General features: G+C 43.2%; 1 protein-coding gene across 3 annotated transcripts in view; it reads right to left on the reverse strand.

Annotated features, from left to right (window-relative positions):
- The window catches only part of ARL6 (ARF like GTPase 6), a 42,608-nt gene that overhangs the window by 11,627 nt on the left and 16,403 nt on the right, over positions 1 to 14,578 (reverse strand). For 2 of the 3 annotated variants that reach the window (XM_072138513.1, XM_072138514.1), the window contains 3 exons: positions 5,367 to 5,496; positions 612 to 667; positions 503 to 515 (listed from right to left, as the gene is read on the reverse strand). In XM_072138513.1, the coding sequence (XP_071994614.1) occupies positions 503 to 515; positions 612 to 667; positions 5,367 to 5,496 (199 nt within the window). The remainder of the gene's footprint in view (positions 1 to 502; positions 516 to 611; positions 668 to 5,366; positions 5,497 to 14,578) is intronic. The other variant, XM_072138515.1, reaches the window with a different exon arrangement.

Raw genomic sequence — 14,578 nt, forward strand, 5'->3', positions numbered from 1 at the left:
GTCAAGTGCCCCCTTGACAGGCCTTACAGCATGGCCAGGAAGCTGAGATGACATTGTCACATTGGTTTCTGCAGCAGCGCTCTGATTGACAAGCCTGATGGATGACAGCGCGGCTCCGCCAGTGGCTTCAGGCTGAAGACTGGGAATTACTGCCAAGACGTGAGAAGGAATAATTTATGTCTTATTCTTATTGTGAGATTTCGGTTAATCGGTGTAGATGGAGAGGGCAGCTGCCCCTCTGCTGTACATAGCACAGGTATTACACACATAGACTGAGCCCGGAGTATTAGATAATGATTGTGAGCGCAAATGAGATAAAATATAATACAAATATAAAATTATAGACTCTACATAGACTGTACAAGTCTACATTAGTGGTCACCGGCCTCTTACAACTAAACAAGGTGTTACGTCGGGCACAGGATGGCACTATCAGCCAGGGATGAGACTGAAGGCGATAAAAATAAAACACAATAAGCAAACGAGATGCAGATGTACTCACTGTGTGATCTGGTCTGATAGCGGGAGAGATGGAAATGATAATAATATGAGAGGATGGAAGATAAATGACAGAAAGACAATCGCTGATGAGATGAGACACCGTCACTTACCCTGCAGCCAGTCCACCCCCTCCTGGAGACCCTCACCCTTCAGGCCGTCACTCGCGCTAGAAAATACAAAAAAAAAAAATTGGTTAAATTATGATGCAGTAGGCAAAATATATCAGAAAATTATCCAGGGGGAGTCACAAAAGCATTGAGTGATTTGGTTGTAAAGATGTCCACACACATAGAACAGTCATGGGTTATTAGAATCTGTACCTCCTACTTCTGTCTCAAGTCTTCTCTCGTGATGCAGCGCTTCTCTGGAATGTGCTACCCAGAACAATCAGATTAATATTGAGCTTTCACTGCTTCAAACACACACTAAAAGCAAACCTATCACATTTTTCTCTCGCTACACTAACCCTCTCATTTTGTCCCTCTATACCTGATCCCTTCATCAAAAAACTACCCCCCATGCACTTTATATTGATACGTCAACGCCGGCTCGTGAGCGGCTCGTTCTGATATATTTCATTTGTGTTACATCATCCTATAAAAGATGACTGGTCACCCCCTTCTTTCTCATTAATTGTAAACTCATGGGAGCAGGTCCATGATCTGTCCTTGGTCATGTGATGTCACACAGGTGCACGAGACGCTAGTATCACAGAGAGTAATCAGAGCTGAGTGAGATAACTATTCCAAAACCCTGCCTGTCCGTCACATGGCCATGGACATATTTCTATCCACAGGAAGTAATCATAGAAGCTTCCTATAGAATGACAGCAAGCAGAGATCTAGAAAACCGTGAGGAATTGATATAGAAAGTATATTGGAAAATGGTATAACTTCTCCTTACTTAAACTATATCAATTATTTGCTGAGAGTGGACAATCCCTTTAACAGAGAGGACAATAGTTTTACTGTATAAACAACATAAGTAAGGGTATGTTCAAATTGTGCGGCAAGGACGTGAGATGGAAGTCTGACCCACCTAGTCCAATATAATAAGCAGATATCAGGTCCCATGGGTGGATGATGGACAAGACATCATGCAGTTGCCGCACCATATTGCCATGTCCGAATGTTAAATCTTAAAAGCGATATACATTTTTTACATTTCAGAAATGAATAAAGCTGGTGATAATAGAAGACTGGGTAATATACTTCATTAAGTAAAGCAGCTTCTCTGTGCCTTGTTGCTTCTCTTTCTCCTGTAGTGAGCAGTGTATCTAAAAGCTTTCAGATGCCACATCAGACAGATTAGGAGGCTAATAATTAACTCTTTCCCTTTATCTAGAGAACATGTCTTTTATTCATTCAGCTCTCTGAGAAGATTGGGTAGATTGGTAAGATCCAGGTATAGGCAGTCCCAGGGTTATGATAGGTTCTGGAGGTTTGTTCTTAAGTTGAATTTGTATGCAAGTTGGAACTGTATATTTTATCATTGTAACCCCAGAGAAAATGTATTTGGTCTCTGTGACAATTGGATTTTAATAATGTTGGATTGTCATAAGAACCAGGAGTAACAATAAAATGTCATTGCAAACACCTTTGATAACTGTTATAGATGTTTATTGTAACCTAAGGCAAAAGTACAGTAAATTACCAATATCCAGAGGTCCGTTTGTAACTAGGGGTCATATGTAAATCGGTTATTCTTAAGTAGCAGACCACCTGTATTGTTATTAGACACTTTATCAGGCTCCTATATCTTTCTGCTGTCGGTGGATACAGGACAGAATGCTGATTTACAAAACTGCTTAAATAAGGCAGAAAGGCAGGGGAAAAAGAAGGACATACAAAGAAATGTATTTAATAAAGTATATTACAACAGTTAACTGTTATCCTCTTCACGTTTCATTTACGTCATTTTGGTGAAAGTTTAGTTACACTTCATAGTGTAGGACAGTAGTAGGACCCCTTCTTCCACATTTTTAAAACTTTTCAGAAGTCTACTCCAGCGAGATAATGTGGTGACTATGAGCTGCGGCGCTCCAGGACATGTGTCTGCGGCAGCTGTATAAGTACATTTGTACCAAATAAAATCCACCTGTGTAAATGTCTCTAACAGAGCGCTTCATCCATCATTTCCTAAAAACACAATTATTTCATTTTCAAAAACACGGTGCCCCAGTGTAGCATCATTTATAAATCGCGGGTTGAATGGACAGATATTGTATTCCTCCGGATCTTTCCTTCTCATTACTTCTTTAGAGACTGAACTACAGTAAAAAGAGTTTTTAACAATCTTTGCAAACTTCTCTCGGCCAATTATATCCTGGGGATACACATTACTCAGGATGTGAAACTCAAAAACTAATCAAAATTACAGCCAAGATTTGTTGAAAGTGAGGTTTTTAGTTATTAGTATCAAATAGTGGAAGTTAACCCTTGAAAAAGCCAAGGACTGGGAAGAGATAAACAATTGGAGGAGATAACCGAATGCTTCCTGCAGGTTTTGAACCTAAAAGCCTGATAGAATGTCATCCTCATAGCTACCGAATATTCTTCTGGGTGCAGAAATTAAAGGATATCTACCACATGGATACAGAGCTTCTAAACAAGCACACTTACATGCTGAGGTGTTCCCCCTGAAACAGGATCTGTTTTTCTTTTTGCTTAGTTTAGCTTACTTTTTTGAGAAACATGTTGTTTACAATTATGCAAATGAGCCTCAGGGGCTCCTGGCTCAGATGTCTGGTGATTATTCACGTCTCCATGAGGCGTTTGCGCCTGCCTCCACCCTCCCCATCCAGAAAGCCCAAACGGAAGTAAGAAGGGGCAAGAAGGGGCTTCAATTATGTAGACAGGAGCCCCTGAGGCTCATTCGCATAATTTTAAAAGACGTTTTTCTTGAAAACTAAGTTATTAAAAGCAAAAAAAAAAAGAATGGATCCTGTTTCAGGAGGCGCTTGCCAGCATGTAGGTCTGATTTGTTAAGAAGCATTGCATCCATGTGTTAGATTCAGTGGTTTTGTGCTTTCCTAACCATGGGCAGTAGGAGAGCACTACGTTGCAGCACTTTTGTTCAGGTTAGAGTTGGCAAGAGATAAAAAACATTTGATGGGTGCCTCCCTACGCCATATAGGCCTCCCTAAACCTGTCAATCAAGGCAATCCAACTCAACAGAAACCAGAGGGTACCCACCAAGCAAATTCCTTGACCAAGATATTTACATTATCATGACCCCAGCCCCTTCAGGTGGGGAAGGTAGGTGTGTAACCAACCCCACAACTATAGCGTATCAGTATAGTAATGGTCTCTTCATATGAGGAAGAGTGTGTCTCCATAAGGCTCCTGAATGTCCTCAGGTCATGGTAAAGAGTGCCAGGGAATTTAACAACATCGGTCCCCAACCACTGGGCCGCAGCCCTGCACCCTGCAGCTACATTCAGTTGTTTGAGAATGACAGAAACAGCTGAGCACAGCGCTTGGCTATCTCCAACCGCTCTCAAAGACAGTAAATGGCGCTGCAGGTCACATGCTCCACCCATTAGCGAGAATGAGATACTCCTTCTCCCGACAGCTTGCGGTTCCTTTCTTGTAATCACGGAGGTCCCAGCAGTTAAGACTCTCACTATCAGATAGTTATTTCATTTGAATAGGAGAATAACTTGAATACTTAGGACAACGCCCCTCAAGGAAATCTACCACCGAAATCCATCATGATAAACCAGACACTTACTCATAAATCCAGGCACCCCGACTTTGGTAATCTTCTTGTATTTGTTATCCGTGGCCTCCTTCCTTCTAAAACAAACTTTTAGAATTATGCTTATGAGCCACAAGAACTCCTGGGGGTGTTGTTAGAGCCCCTCCGTGCTGCAGATTCACAGGCTATTACAGTGTGCAGGAGGACTTCCCTGCAGTGAGATTACATTAGGCAGAGAGAGTGGGAAGTGCTGAGGAAGCAGGGGACACAGTGTAGCAGCCTGTAAAGCTACAGCATGAAGTGGCCCTGGTAACACAATTTAGGCTCATTAGTATAAATGTATGCCATGGATAACATGCCATGGATAACAAATATACTGGATTACCACAGTCACGGTGTCTGGATCTATGAGTAAGTGTCCCTGGTTTATTATGATGGATTCTGATGGTAGATTTTCTTTCAAATAAAAGGTTCAGGGCCAGAGCTGCCTCTTAGGATGTAACGATACTGCTGTCCCCTTCCTCTATATATGAGGGGTGAAAACTGTTCACTACAATAGAGCATCCCTATTACTTAAAGGGGTTTTCCCACAAATAAATGTTAGGCCCTATCCACGGGCTGAGACCCCCACAGATCACGAAAACAAGGGTAGTGCTCGGCAATTTCCATCAGCCCCATAGAGATTAATGGAGCAGAATGGTCATGTGCGGCCGTCTGCTCTATTAATCTGATGGAGCGATGAGGGGTCTGACGCAGGTGGGACCCCATCAGACCCCTCATTTTCGTGATCCAGCACTGAGACCCCCACTGATCAGCAGATTAGGCCCTATGCCATGGATAAAGCCTAACTTTTCTTCATGGGAAAACCCCTTTAATATTTTCTGACAATATCAACAAAGCCTTTGCTAGAATATGGAGCAAATTTATGAGTAAAAAAACCTTTCTTTATGTACCAAACCATGGGAAGATGTACAACCGGTGTGGCCCTGCGGCACTTTGCCTTTATTTGCTCCCATTCTAATAATGAAGTTGAGAAAACACTTGTGCTGAGAGATGCAGTAATGTGCAGCGCAGGGACCCCCGTACGCCGCTTTATAGGCGCTTCTAGCAAACAAAAAAAAACCTTCAGCGCGCGCACACACGCGACAAAATAATAGAACTATTACCAAATATGCCACGGCTTGTCCTTGATGTTCTCTAAACACAGCAACTGAGAGACCTTCACCGATGACAGGGAGTCTCTGAGGTCCATTTTGTTAGCGAAAAACAAAATTGGTATCCGTCTGTGCTTAATGTCTGGGGGATAGGAGAAAAAAAAAGCGTTATTTAAGAAGTTAGAGGCAGCAGGTAAAATGTGTGAGCATAAAAGAGAAAATGTGAGTGTCATCCCATGGATAGCATGGACACAGGTGCAGGGGCAGGTGTAACGCCTGTGTACGGCCCTTATCTCCCCAATAATAGTGGCCATTCTGTCATCTACTTCTACCCCCAATGACAGAATAGTGCCAACACTGCAGCTGTTGTCAAGAGATGAGATAATAGAGTTTGTATGTTCTCTCCGTGTTTGTGTGGGTTTCCTCCGGGTCCTCCAGTTTCCTCCCACACTCCATACTGGTAGGATGATTAGATTGTGAGCCCTATGGGGACAGGGACCGATTTGGCAAGCTCTGTGCAGCGCTGCGTAATCTGTGTGCGCTATATAAATAAAGGAATTATTATTATTATACAAAGATAAGCCTGCAAGTGCAATGGGGATGAGATAGAATTACCAGATTTCCCTACAATGTTGTGTAGGGATTCCAGTTCTTTCCCAAAATTGTCAATCACGGGCTAAAGGGGTAACAATTTCAGCTTCTGTATGCGTCATGGCATCCTAATTACGACTGGATGATTTGCATATCCATAAAAAGATAGAAGTCTCTGCATTGTTTCATTAGTTTTTGGCTACAAGTGAGGAATACTAAGGTTCTTATTACACCCTGTTGGAGGAAAGAAGTGTATTACCCATACGCTGCAATACAAATATTAATTTTAAAAGGTATTAATAGGTATTCCAACACTCCAAAATCTCATAATATTAAAAAAATATTCTTAAAAAGTTGCCGATGCCATAATAAGCTTAGGAATAAGACATAGTCAAACAATATACATTTGGTATTTCTGTCATCCTACTGACCTTAAAGGGGTATTCTTGTCTGAGCATTCACATCCAGATTCATTAATCTGACGTATATAAACATTTCTTCAATTAGATGTCCCTGTGTGAAGATAATTTCTCATAAATGTTGCCATGTTGTCCCTTAGAAATGAGATAGCTTCATTGGATACGGCCACCTCTGCTGGAGTGAGTGCACAAAGACACAAAAGGTTTCTGTATATGAAATGTCCGGGAGTTACTGCATGTCCCCCAGCCATCCTGTGTCCTGAATCCAGGAGGTCAGGCAGGACTCAATAGCGCATGTCTGGCCACCGCTGCCAAAATGTGAGGTGGTCGTATCCGAGGAAGCATCTCGTTTCTAAGGGACAACATTGCTACATTTATGAGAAATTATCTTCACACAGGAACATTTTTTAATAACATCCAATTGGAGAAATGTTTATATAAGGCAAATGAATTTAATTAAATGTGAATGCCCAGATGGGAATACCCCTTTAAGAATAAAAGGGATGCAGCACAAACTCCTGAGCCTGGATCAGTGTCTATGGCCAACAATGTGCAAAAAAAATAATATATCTTTTTAACAGTTAAAAACAGAAAGGCGCCATTACAGAATTCTGACATGTTTCAAATCTATGAGATTCTTAAGTCAACTAAGAATCACATGTTTGAAACACAGCAGTCCATAAAGAATCTAACCGATTCGGAACACATGCGACAACTAAGAATCTCATTGATTCAAAGAAACTAAGAAACAACTCAAAACACGTCAGAATGCTGTAAGAAACTTTATGAAATAAGGTCACATTTTTATTATTATTTTTTCCCCTAAATTTTACCTCAATGTTGAACTCATTTGCTCATTTTGGAACATACACACAAAGCCAATATAAATTTGCTGGAACTGCATAATTTTATATCAATTCCATCACATTTTTCCAGCTTCCTGGTGGACTGCTAATAAATTTTAAATGCTGCCACTAGGAAGTACAATATTTCCCACAAAAAAAACCCCAAAAGCCCTCTTAAGTCTTTGCCAAAAATAGTTATGGCTTTTGGAATGGGGAAGTTAAAAAACGGAAATGGAAAAAGCAGAAAAGGGCTTAGGAGTAACGCAATAATAAAAAAGATTAAAATAACGTAGAAAAAAAACATTATCCCCCTTCCATTATCTTGTCCTTTTCATAAAACAATAAAAAACGAGCAATATATAAATGGGGCCTATAAATTGTGCTTCATCTGCTGTTGGACAAAACATCATTTGCCACCATCTTGACCAAGTCTATCCCTCAGCGCATTTCCAGATCCACTAGCACAAAATACCGGACAAGCATCATCTCGAGAAAAATACAGTGGGGGAGATGTATCATCCAGTATCTGAGGTAAAACTGTTCTAGTTGCCCATGGCAACCAATCAGAGCTCAGCTTTAATTTTATAAACATCTGTGGGGAAATGAAAGAGGAGCTCTGATTGGTTGCTATTGGCCAACTAGAATAGTTCTGATCTAAAAGACTTATGATAAATTCCCCCCAGTGAATCCCCCAGACTCGAAAATGTTCTCCTTTTCCCATCTGTCTGGATAAGAATCAATGTACAGGTGCTGGAAGTAATCCCACATTCTATAATGTGACACTTCCATGGAAAGTCCATTCACACGCCGCGCCGGCAGTAAGTGACCCAACGCGCTGATGACTAGGAAATGCCAGGCACATGGCTCATTATTACTTCTCTACAGCACAATGGTGGGAAGCCGCAGGACATCCTCTACTTTACACTTTCATGTGGATTCTCTGAACACAGAGCTGTAGCTTAATCTAAAGCCCAGGACGGAATATTTACATGGTGACGGTCTGTGCATGGGGTCCGTTAGATAAAGGTAACAAAACGAGTAAAAACCTATACGCACATGCAACCACATGGTCATGTAATAGACTTGTGTTTCTACACAGCAGCCAATAACAAGTCGAGGAGATGAAGGTAGGAAGCGCAGAGCTGCAGTCGGAGCCAATGCAGAGTCAGGAGGGGTGTGTCTTAGACTACCACCGCCGAGGACTCTCACTCACTGCAGCACAGAGGGTTAAAAAATAGCAGGTATTATTACTATTCAAGACTAAGACCTCATCCATACGACGTGTGCAATATACAGGTCATGAACAACGGGCTGGAATACGGATGGAATAGGACCCGCTCTATGTTTTGAGGCGTGGCCACCTGGTACGGTTACGGTGCTGTGAGGCATGGCGGCGTACATAATAGACATTAGTGGGGGTCCTGAGCTAGCCGCATGGCCTCAAACATGGTTGTGTGCATGAAGCCTACGTTTGGTATGTAACATTTGGTCAGTGTTAGAGATGAGTGCATCTATTTGTTGATTTAGAGGTTAAAGGGAGGTTACGGTATAAGCCAATTTCAAGGAGAATTGGAACAACAACGGTTAAGACCCGTACCTTTTGACAAAATTGTAAAAGCTTTGGCTAATGGAATCTTGAACTAGTTGTTTGTCTCTACTCAGTGTGTTGGCCAACGTTACCTGCCCCATCCCAAGTCTCTACAATTGGGTATTTCTGGCACTAATCCTGAACGTGGACAGGAGGGCTCCAAGCCCGGCATCAGAAGGTGCATTGTATCTTGTAGCTTAAACCTCTAAGTCTTTGAGGTAAAATTCCCTCAATCATTTTAACAGTTGATTGTGGGGAAGGGGTGTCTCCCCTTAACTATAAAACAGGCTAATAATGGTCAGTTGTGTGATTTAGCATCCCATCTGATCAACTGTTTTACACTACAAATGGCAGCGCCATCAGTAGTGTAGTACCCCTTGGGAGTTTGAACACCCTTTCATTGCCTGAGCCTATTGGCTATATATGTTTTCCGATGGTCTAAGGAACCAAGACACTGCATGGCAGAGAATGGGCTTCCACCCCTCATTTGTGGCAGCTCTGCTGTTCTCCATCTATCACACGGACCACACACTCATTGTGGAGGAGACATGTGATGACACATTTTCCAGGGGTAATACTGTGACTACTGACTACTGGGAGCAAGCACACAGTGACTACTGGAGCAAGCACACAGTGACTACTGGAGCAAGCACACAGTGATTACTGACTACTGGAGCAAGCACACAGTGATTACTGACTACTGGAGCAAGCACACAGTGATTACTAACTACTGGAGCAAACACAGAGTGATTACTGACTACTGGAGCAAGCACACAGTGATTACTGACTACTGGCAGTATTCCTGTGAGTAGTGGGGGCATTACGATGACTACTGACTACTTGAGGCAGGTGCTATGTCTACTGGGGGCAGGCACTGCGACTACTGGTTACTGGGGGAATCACTGTAACTACTGGCAGTATTCCTGTGACTACTGGGGGCAGGTGCTGTGACTACTGGTTACTGGGGGCAGGTGCTGTTACTACTGGTTACTGGGGGCAGGCACTGTGACTTCTGTGGACATCACTGTCACATCTGGTTACTGGAGGGGAATCACTGTTACTACAGGCTGCTGTGGGCATCACAGTGACCACTGGCTACTGTTGGGCAGGTGCTGTGACTACTGGGGGATCACTGTGACTATGATTCCGATTCATAAGAGAAGCAAAATTACAGTAATGAAGTGTCAACGAAAATAATCTTATGGTTATGGGTCGCCATAACATGACTTCGTTCACTGCACCATATATTATTCAACAAATAAACTTTGCCTGGAGTGTTCCTTTAACTCACTGCGAGAGGGGACAGCCCCTTTACTATAGCTGATGGTTTCCCTTTAATTATAGAAATATTCATTTGAAGTTGTAAGCCCCACTTTGTAATGTCCAGCACTGGGGTCCCATTTACCAGCTCCAGGGGTGTACGAGGAACAACGGTGTCCAGATTTATTTGGCCATTAAAACGCGCCTATAAATAAATCCCATGTTTCCATTCCATCTCCTTCCAGATGAAGAAAAGGAGTGGAGTAAATCTCCGTCTAAAGGCTGATAGTCTGTGCATTACAATGATATATAGCCAAGATTACACGAGGCATAAACTGAAGAACACGAGAAGTAGGAGCAAGTTGATTCACGGCAATTTTGTAATACAGTGTCAGGGAACTGATGTCACATAAAAAGTCTGCAATAAAAGATACTTCTGGGATATGAACGGAGACAAATTAGGGACAGGAAAGAACAGAAGCGAATCAAAGGAGGGGGGAAAAAAGAGAAAAAAACGACAAACAAAATTAATTTTGAAGATGGGAAATATCAGCGCTTTGATTTTGCTGTCAGGGGAGAAGAGGGACTTTGAAGGGGATTTAAACATCAAAGCGGCTGACAGAAACTATTTACTTGATGTTTCGAGTTTTCATCCACCGATGACCATTAGGAGGCTGACCTGCAGCCACCGCTCCCGGCGAGGGGCACGGATACCGGAATGAAATGGAGGGAAAAAAACGAGAACGACAGAGAGGATGTAATTGAAGAAGTCCTGACATGACACTTTACAAAATAATGGGGTTTGATAGACAGCAACAACGCGGATAATAATCATCCACAACACGGGGGAAGAATATGCAGCGCCGCTTGTTTCTGCATACACGATTTATACACAGATGGTTACAGGCGCAGCATGAATGCGCTCAATGGCCGCCCTGCCGTTTCACAAGGGATTATACACCCACACGTGTGACCATGTGTTATGCACTGCGGGCATGTTAATAAAGGGTTAAATAAACCGTGACACGAAGATCAGCTACTGGGGGTAAGGGAAAATGTCCTTTGAGCACAGAAAGAAGCAAATATATTAGTGTATTTTAATCTGCCAGCAGAATGTTATAGAGCAGGAGAAGCTGAGACAGGTTGTACATAGTTTCCTATCTGCGGGTAGCCTGTTATAGAGCAGGAGGAGCTGAGTAGATTGTACATGGTGTCCTATCAGCATGAAACATGTTATAGAGCAGGGGGGAGCAGATTGTCCTATCTGCAGGCAATGTTTTATAGAGCAGGAGGAGTCGATAAGATTGTACATTGTGTTCTACATAGAGACGCATGTCTACACTTTGGGGCTCATTTACCTAGCCGTCCGCTGGATTTCACCTAAAGTGCATTGTCCGGCGATAATGCCCTGTGCCGCGAGTCACTAAGATCGTGCGCCTGATATCTTGCATGCGTCGCTTCCCCGCTCAGGTCCACCGGAGTTCACCTTCTTCTTCCCGGTACATGTAAGTGCATTGTCTTGCGAGATAATTTGAATGTTAAATCCTGCGCTCAGTCCGAATCAGTCGGTTCGTCCTATGGCACACACCCAATTTATGACGCATGGAAGCCAGTGCAGCTGATCGCATGCGACACAATCCCAGCTCAGACACCTGTTAAATACCTGTCCAAGCTGTGCAATCCCCGAAAGAGGCGTACAGTCTGATGTCCCTTAGTAAATGAGCCCCTTTATATTAATTTACTCACACAACCACACATACATTTCTCCCATATACTTACCAGCGAAGAAATCTGTCAGAGGGTTACACATGGAGCTCCTGTGGGGCGCGGCACAATCTCCCGCTTTGCTCTGCTTCACCTCTCACTGCCGACTACTTCAGGAATAAAATGAGAGGAGAAAGGGAGCTGCAGGCTGTGTTAACACCCCTGCTCACAGTACACAGGGAGCCTGGAGCTCTGGCCACCAGTGGGACCTGGGGCTTCTACAGCGCACAAGCCAGGACAGGAGCATGTTACTCCTGTCCTGCACCTGACTCTTGCGCAGGAGGCTATCATTAGGGCCCGGGCGTGGTTGCATGTCTTGTTACAGCGAACGTTACGCCCCTGGAACTGAGCATATTGTACATAATGGGCCACATTTATTAAAGCGTTTGCGACAGTTTTCTGCCTGACTTTTCACCGAAAAACTGCTGGCACATGTATTTATAAAGTGTCTGTGCTAGTTTTGTGTCACGGCCGCACTATGCCTGAAACTGTGCGGAGTTGGACCGTGCACATTTATTACTGCGACTCTAAAGAATTGTGTTGCACGCTGTGGGGCACATTTTCTAAGGGTCCGCACACCGCATTTCCGCTGGCTTCCCGACTATTTCTGGTTTGTGCAGCATTTAACAGGGTTTTTTTTTTTTGCGAACGTGATCGGATTTTGGCGCAATCGCAGCGACTTTCATGCGACACAAATCGGGGGCGTGCCGTCGGGCAACACGACTGATTCGGAATAAGCGTGGGATTTAAGATTCAAATTATGTTGCAAGACATGCACTTACATGCACCGGAAAGAAGGTGAACTCCGGCGGACCTGAGCGGGGAAGCGACCCATGCTGTATATCGGGCGCACGATCTTAGTGAATCGCGCCTGACTTCATCCTTGTCAGACAACGCACCTCTGGGATCGCGACAGGACCAGGTAAGTAAATGTGCCCCAATATATTAAAGGTGTACCAAAAAAAAGTTGGTGCACACTCTCCAAGCAGTGCAGTCCAGATTAATGAAGACCGTGCACCAGTTTCGATAAATCTGGTGCACCCTGGCCTATACAATCCACAGGTAAACTACCCATAGTGCAGTTTGCAATAGTTTTCAAAAACGTGGGCCTGCATATGTTGTCCATTGTTCCGAACCAAGAGCTGAAGGCACCGGATCCAATCGTTATGAACCTGCATGAGAATCTATGGAGAATCTCTGTGGTCATAACTTTTGAATCAAGAAATATATTATGGATATGATTGCGGCACTCAGTTTCTGAGGTTAGTTTTCTTTGATCTGTTACATGACCACCTACGCATTGAAAAAACGTGCTCTTGATCCAATATGGTGGTCACGTTCCGGACACACCCACAACCTTTACTAGCTGGGGTATTCAAATTTTCCTTTTCTTTCAGATTTTTTGACCCTGCATATTAATGTTTACAGGGTACGGTTATATCTCTTCTGATCCGGTAGATTAACTGCTTGGAAAAGGACTGTACAGAATTACAGTAGCAGCAGGACCTCCGATTTTTTGTTTCTCTTTACAGAGCGATGACCAAAGCGTTGCGCGCGCTCCACAATTGACGATGTCAGCTAATAGTCTCTAAATGCGTCCTCCTAAGGGGGAGCAGGCACATCACGTTTTTAGTGCAGTGGAAAACTTAAACTGTATCATTAACGTTGAATACGGAGAAATGTGGATCTGCAGGAAGCTAAAACCTACATCATAAAACAACCCAAAAAGGAAACTAAATTCTTTCCTGATACCAAGTACCAATTTTATCCCGAAAAACACCAAGAAAGCAATTTCCTTTTTTCGCTTTTCTTCTATAGTTATATAGAGACAGAAATGTGTGTAATAAGCTTGTCCTAGTTTAGACTCCCTGAACCGGTCACGGACAATGGACAGACTGGATGGGGGCAATACACCTTATAAATGTTCACGAGCAGCCATTTTGAATTAGAAAGGTAGGACATTCAGCAGGACCTTACGTGAAGAATTGAACTGCATAGTACAAATCTTGCACTATATTTTCTTTAAAAAAAAATGGGTCTAAGTATATAAAAAGCGCATCCTGGTCACAGTCGCTGCAGGAATATAAACTTACTGAGCTAATAAAGAGATGAACGAACCACCATTACTCCAAAGGAGGTCAATAAAATGTTGATATTACAGGTTCTTTATGGAGCCAGAGGAGATATGTATCCATGGGTATCAACAGAAATGGCTCCCAAAATCTAGGTGCCAGCTGTTATTTTATGAAGACGCCGGCTACCAGGCCCTTGGGTCTTGTCTCGAACACACCAGAAGTCGTCATAAAAACTATTCACTAAGCAACAACTTCATTAAATGCTTCATAAGCAGCTACAGAAGAGCATCAAACTACAGTAACAAGGAATACACGGAACAGCTACTAAAGCAGAGCTTTAATTAACCCTTCAGCAGAGTGTCCCCAGAGTGCCCTTCAGCTAAAAACTGGAAAAAAAACTCACAATTAGAGATGAGCAGACCCAATGGTTGGGTTTGGCGTTCAGGTTCGGACATCTGACCCTGACATATCGCCGGACTGGCAGCCAAACAGCCAATCCAGCCCCTAGCAAGTAGCCATGACTATGAACCCGACCCGACCATTGGGTCCACACATATGCAGTCACAAAGTGCTCTTGTGTGCACCACTGTGAAAGATGGCACTGAAGGAACCTGGTCCTGTTTCCTTTGTTTGGGCCCTGAGATCACGTTATAATGCCCATTGTAATCTTGATTACTGATAA

This window comes from Engystomops pustulosus, chromosome 2 (assembly GCF_040894005.1).
Source record: "Engystomops pustulosus chromosome 2, aEngPut4.maternal, whole genome shotgun sequence".
In the NCBI taxonomy this organism is placed as follows: Eukaryota; Metazoa; Chordata; class Amphibia; order Anura; family Leptodactylidae; genus Engystomops; species Engystomops pustulosus.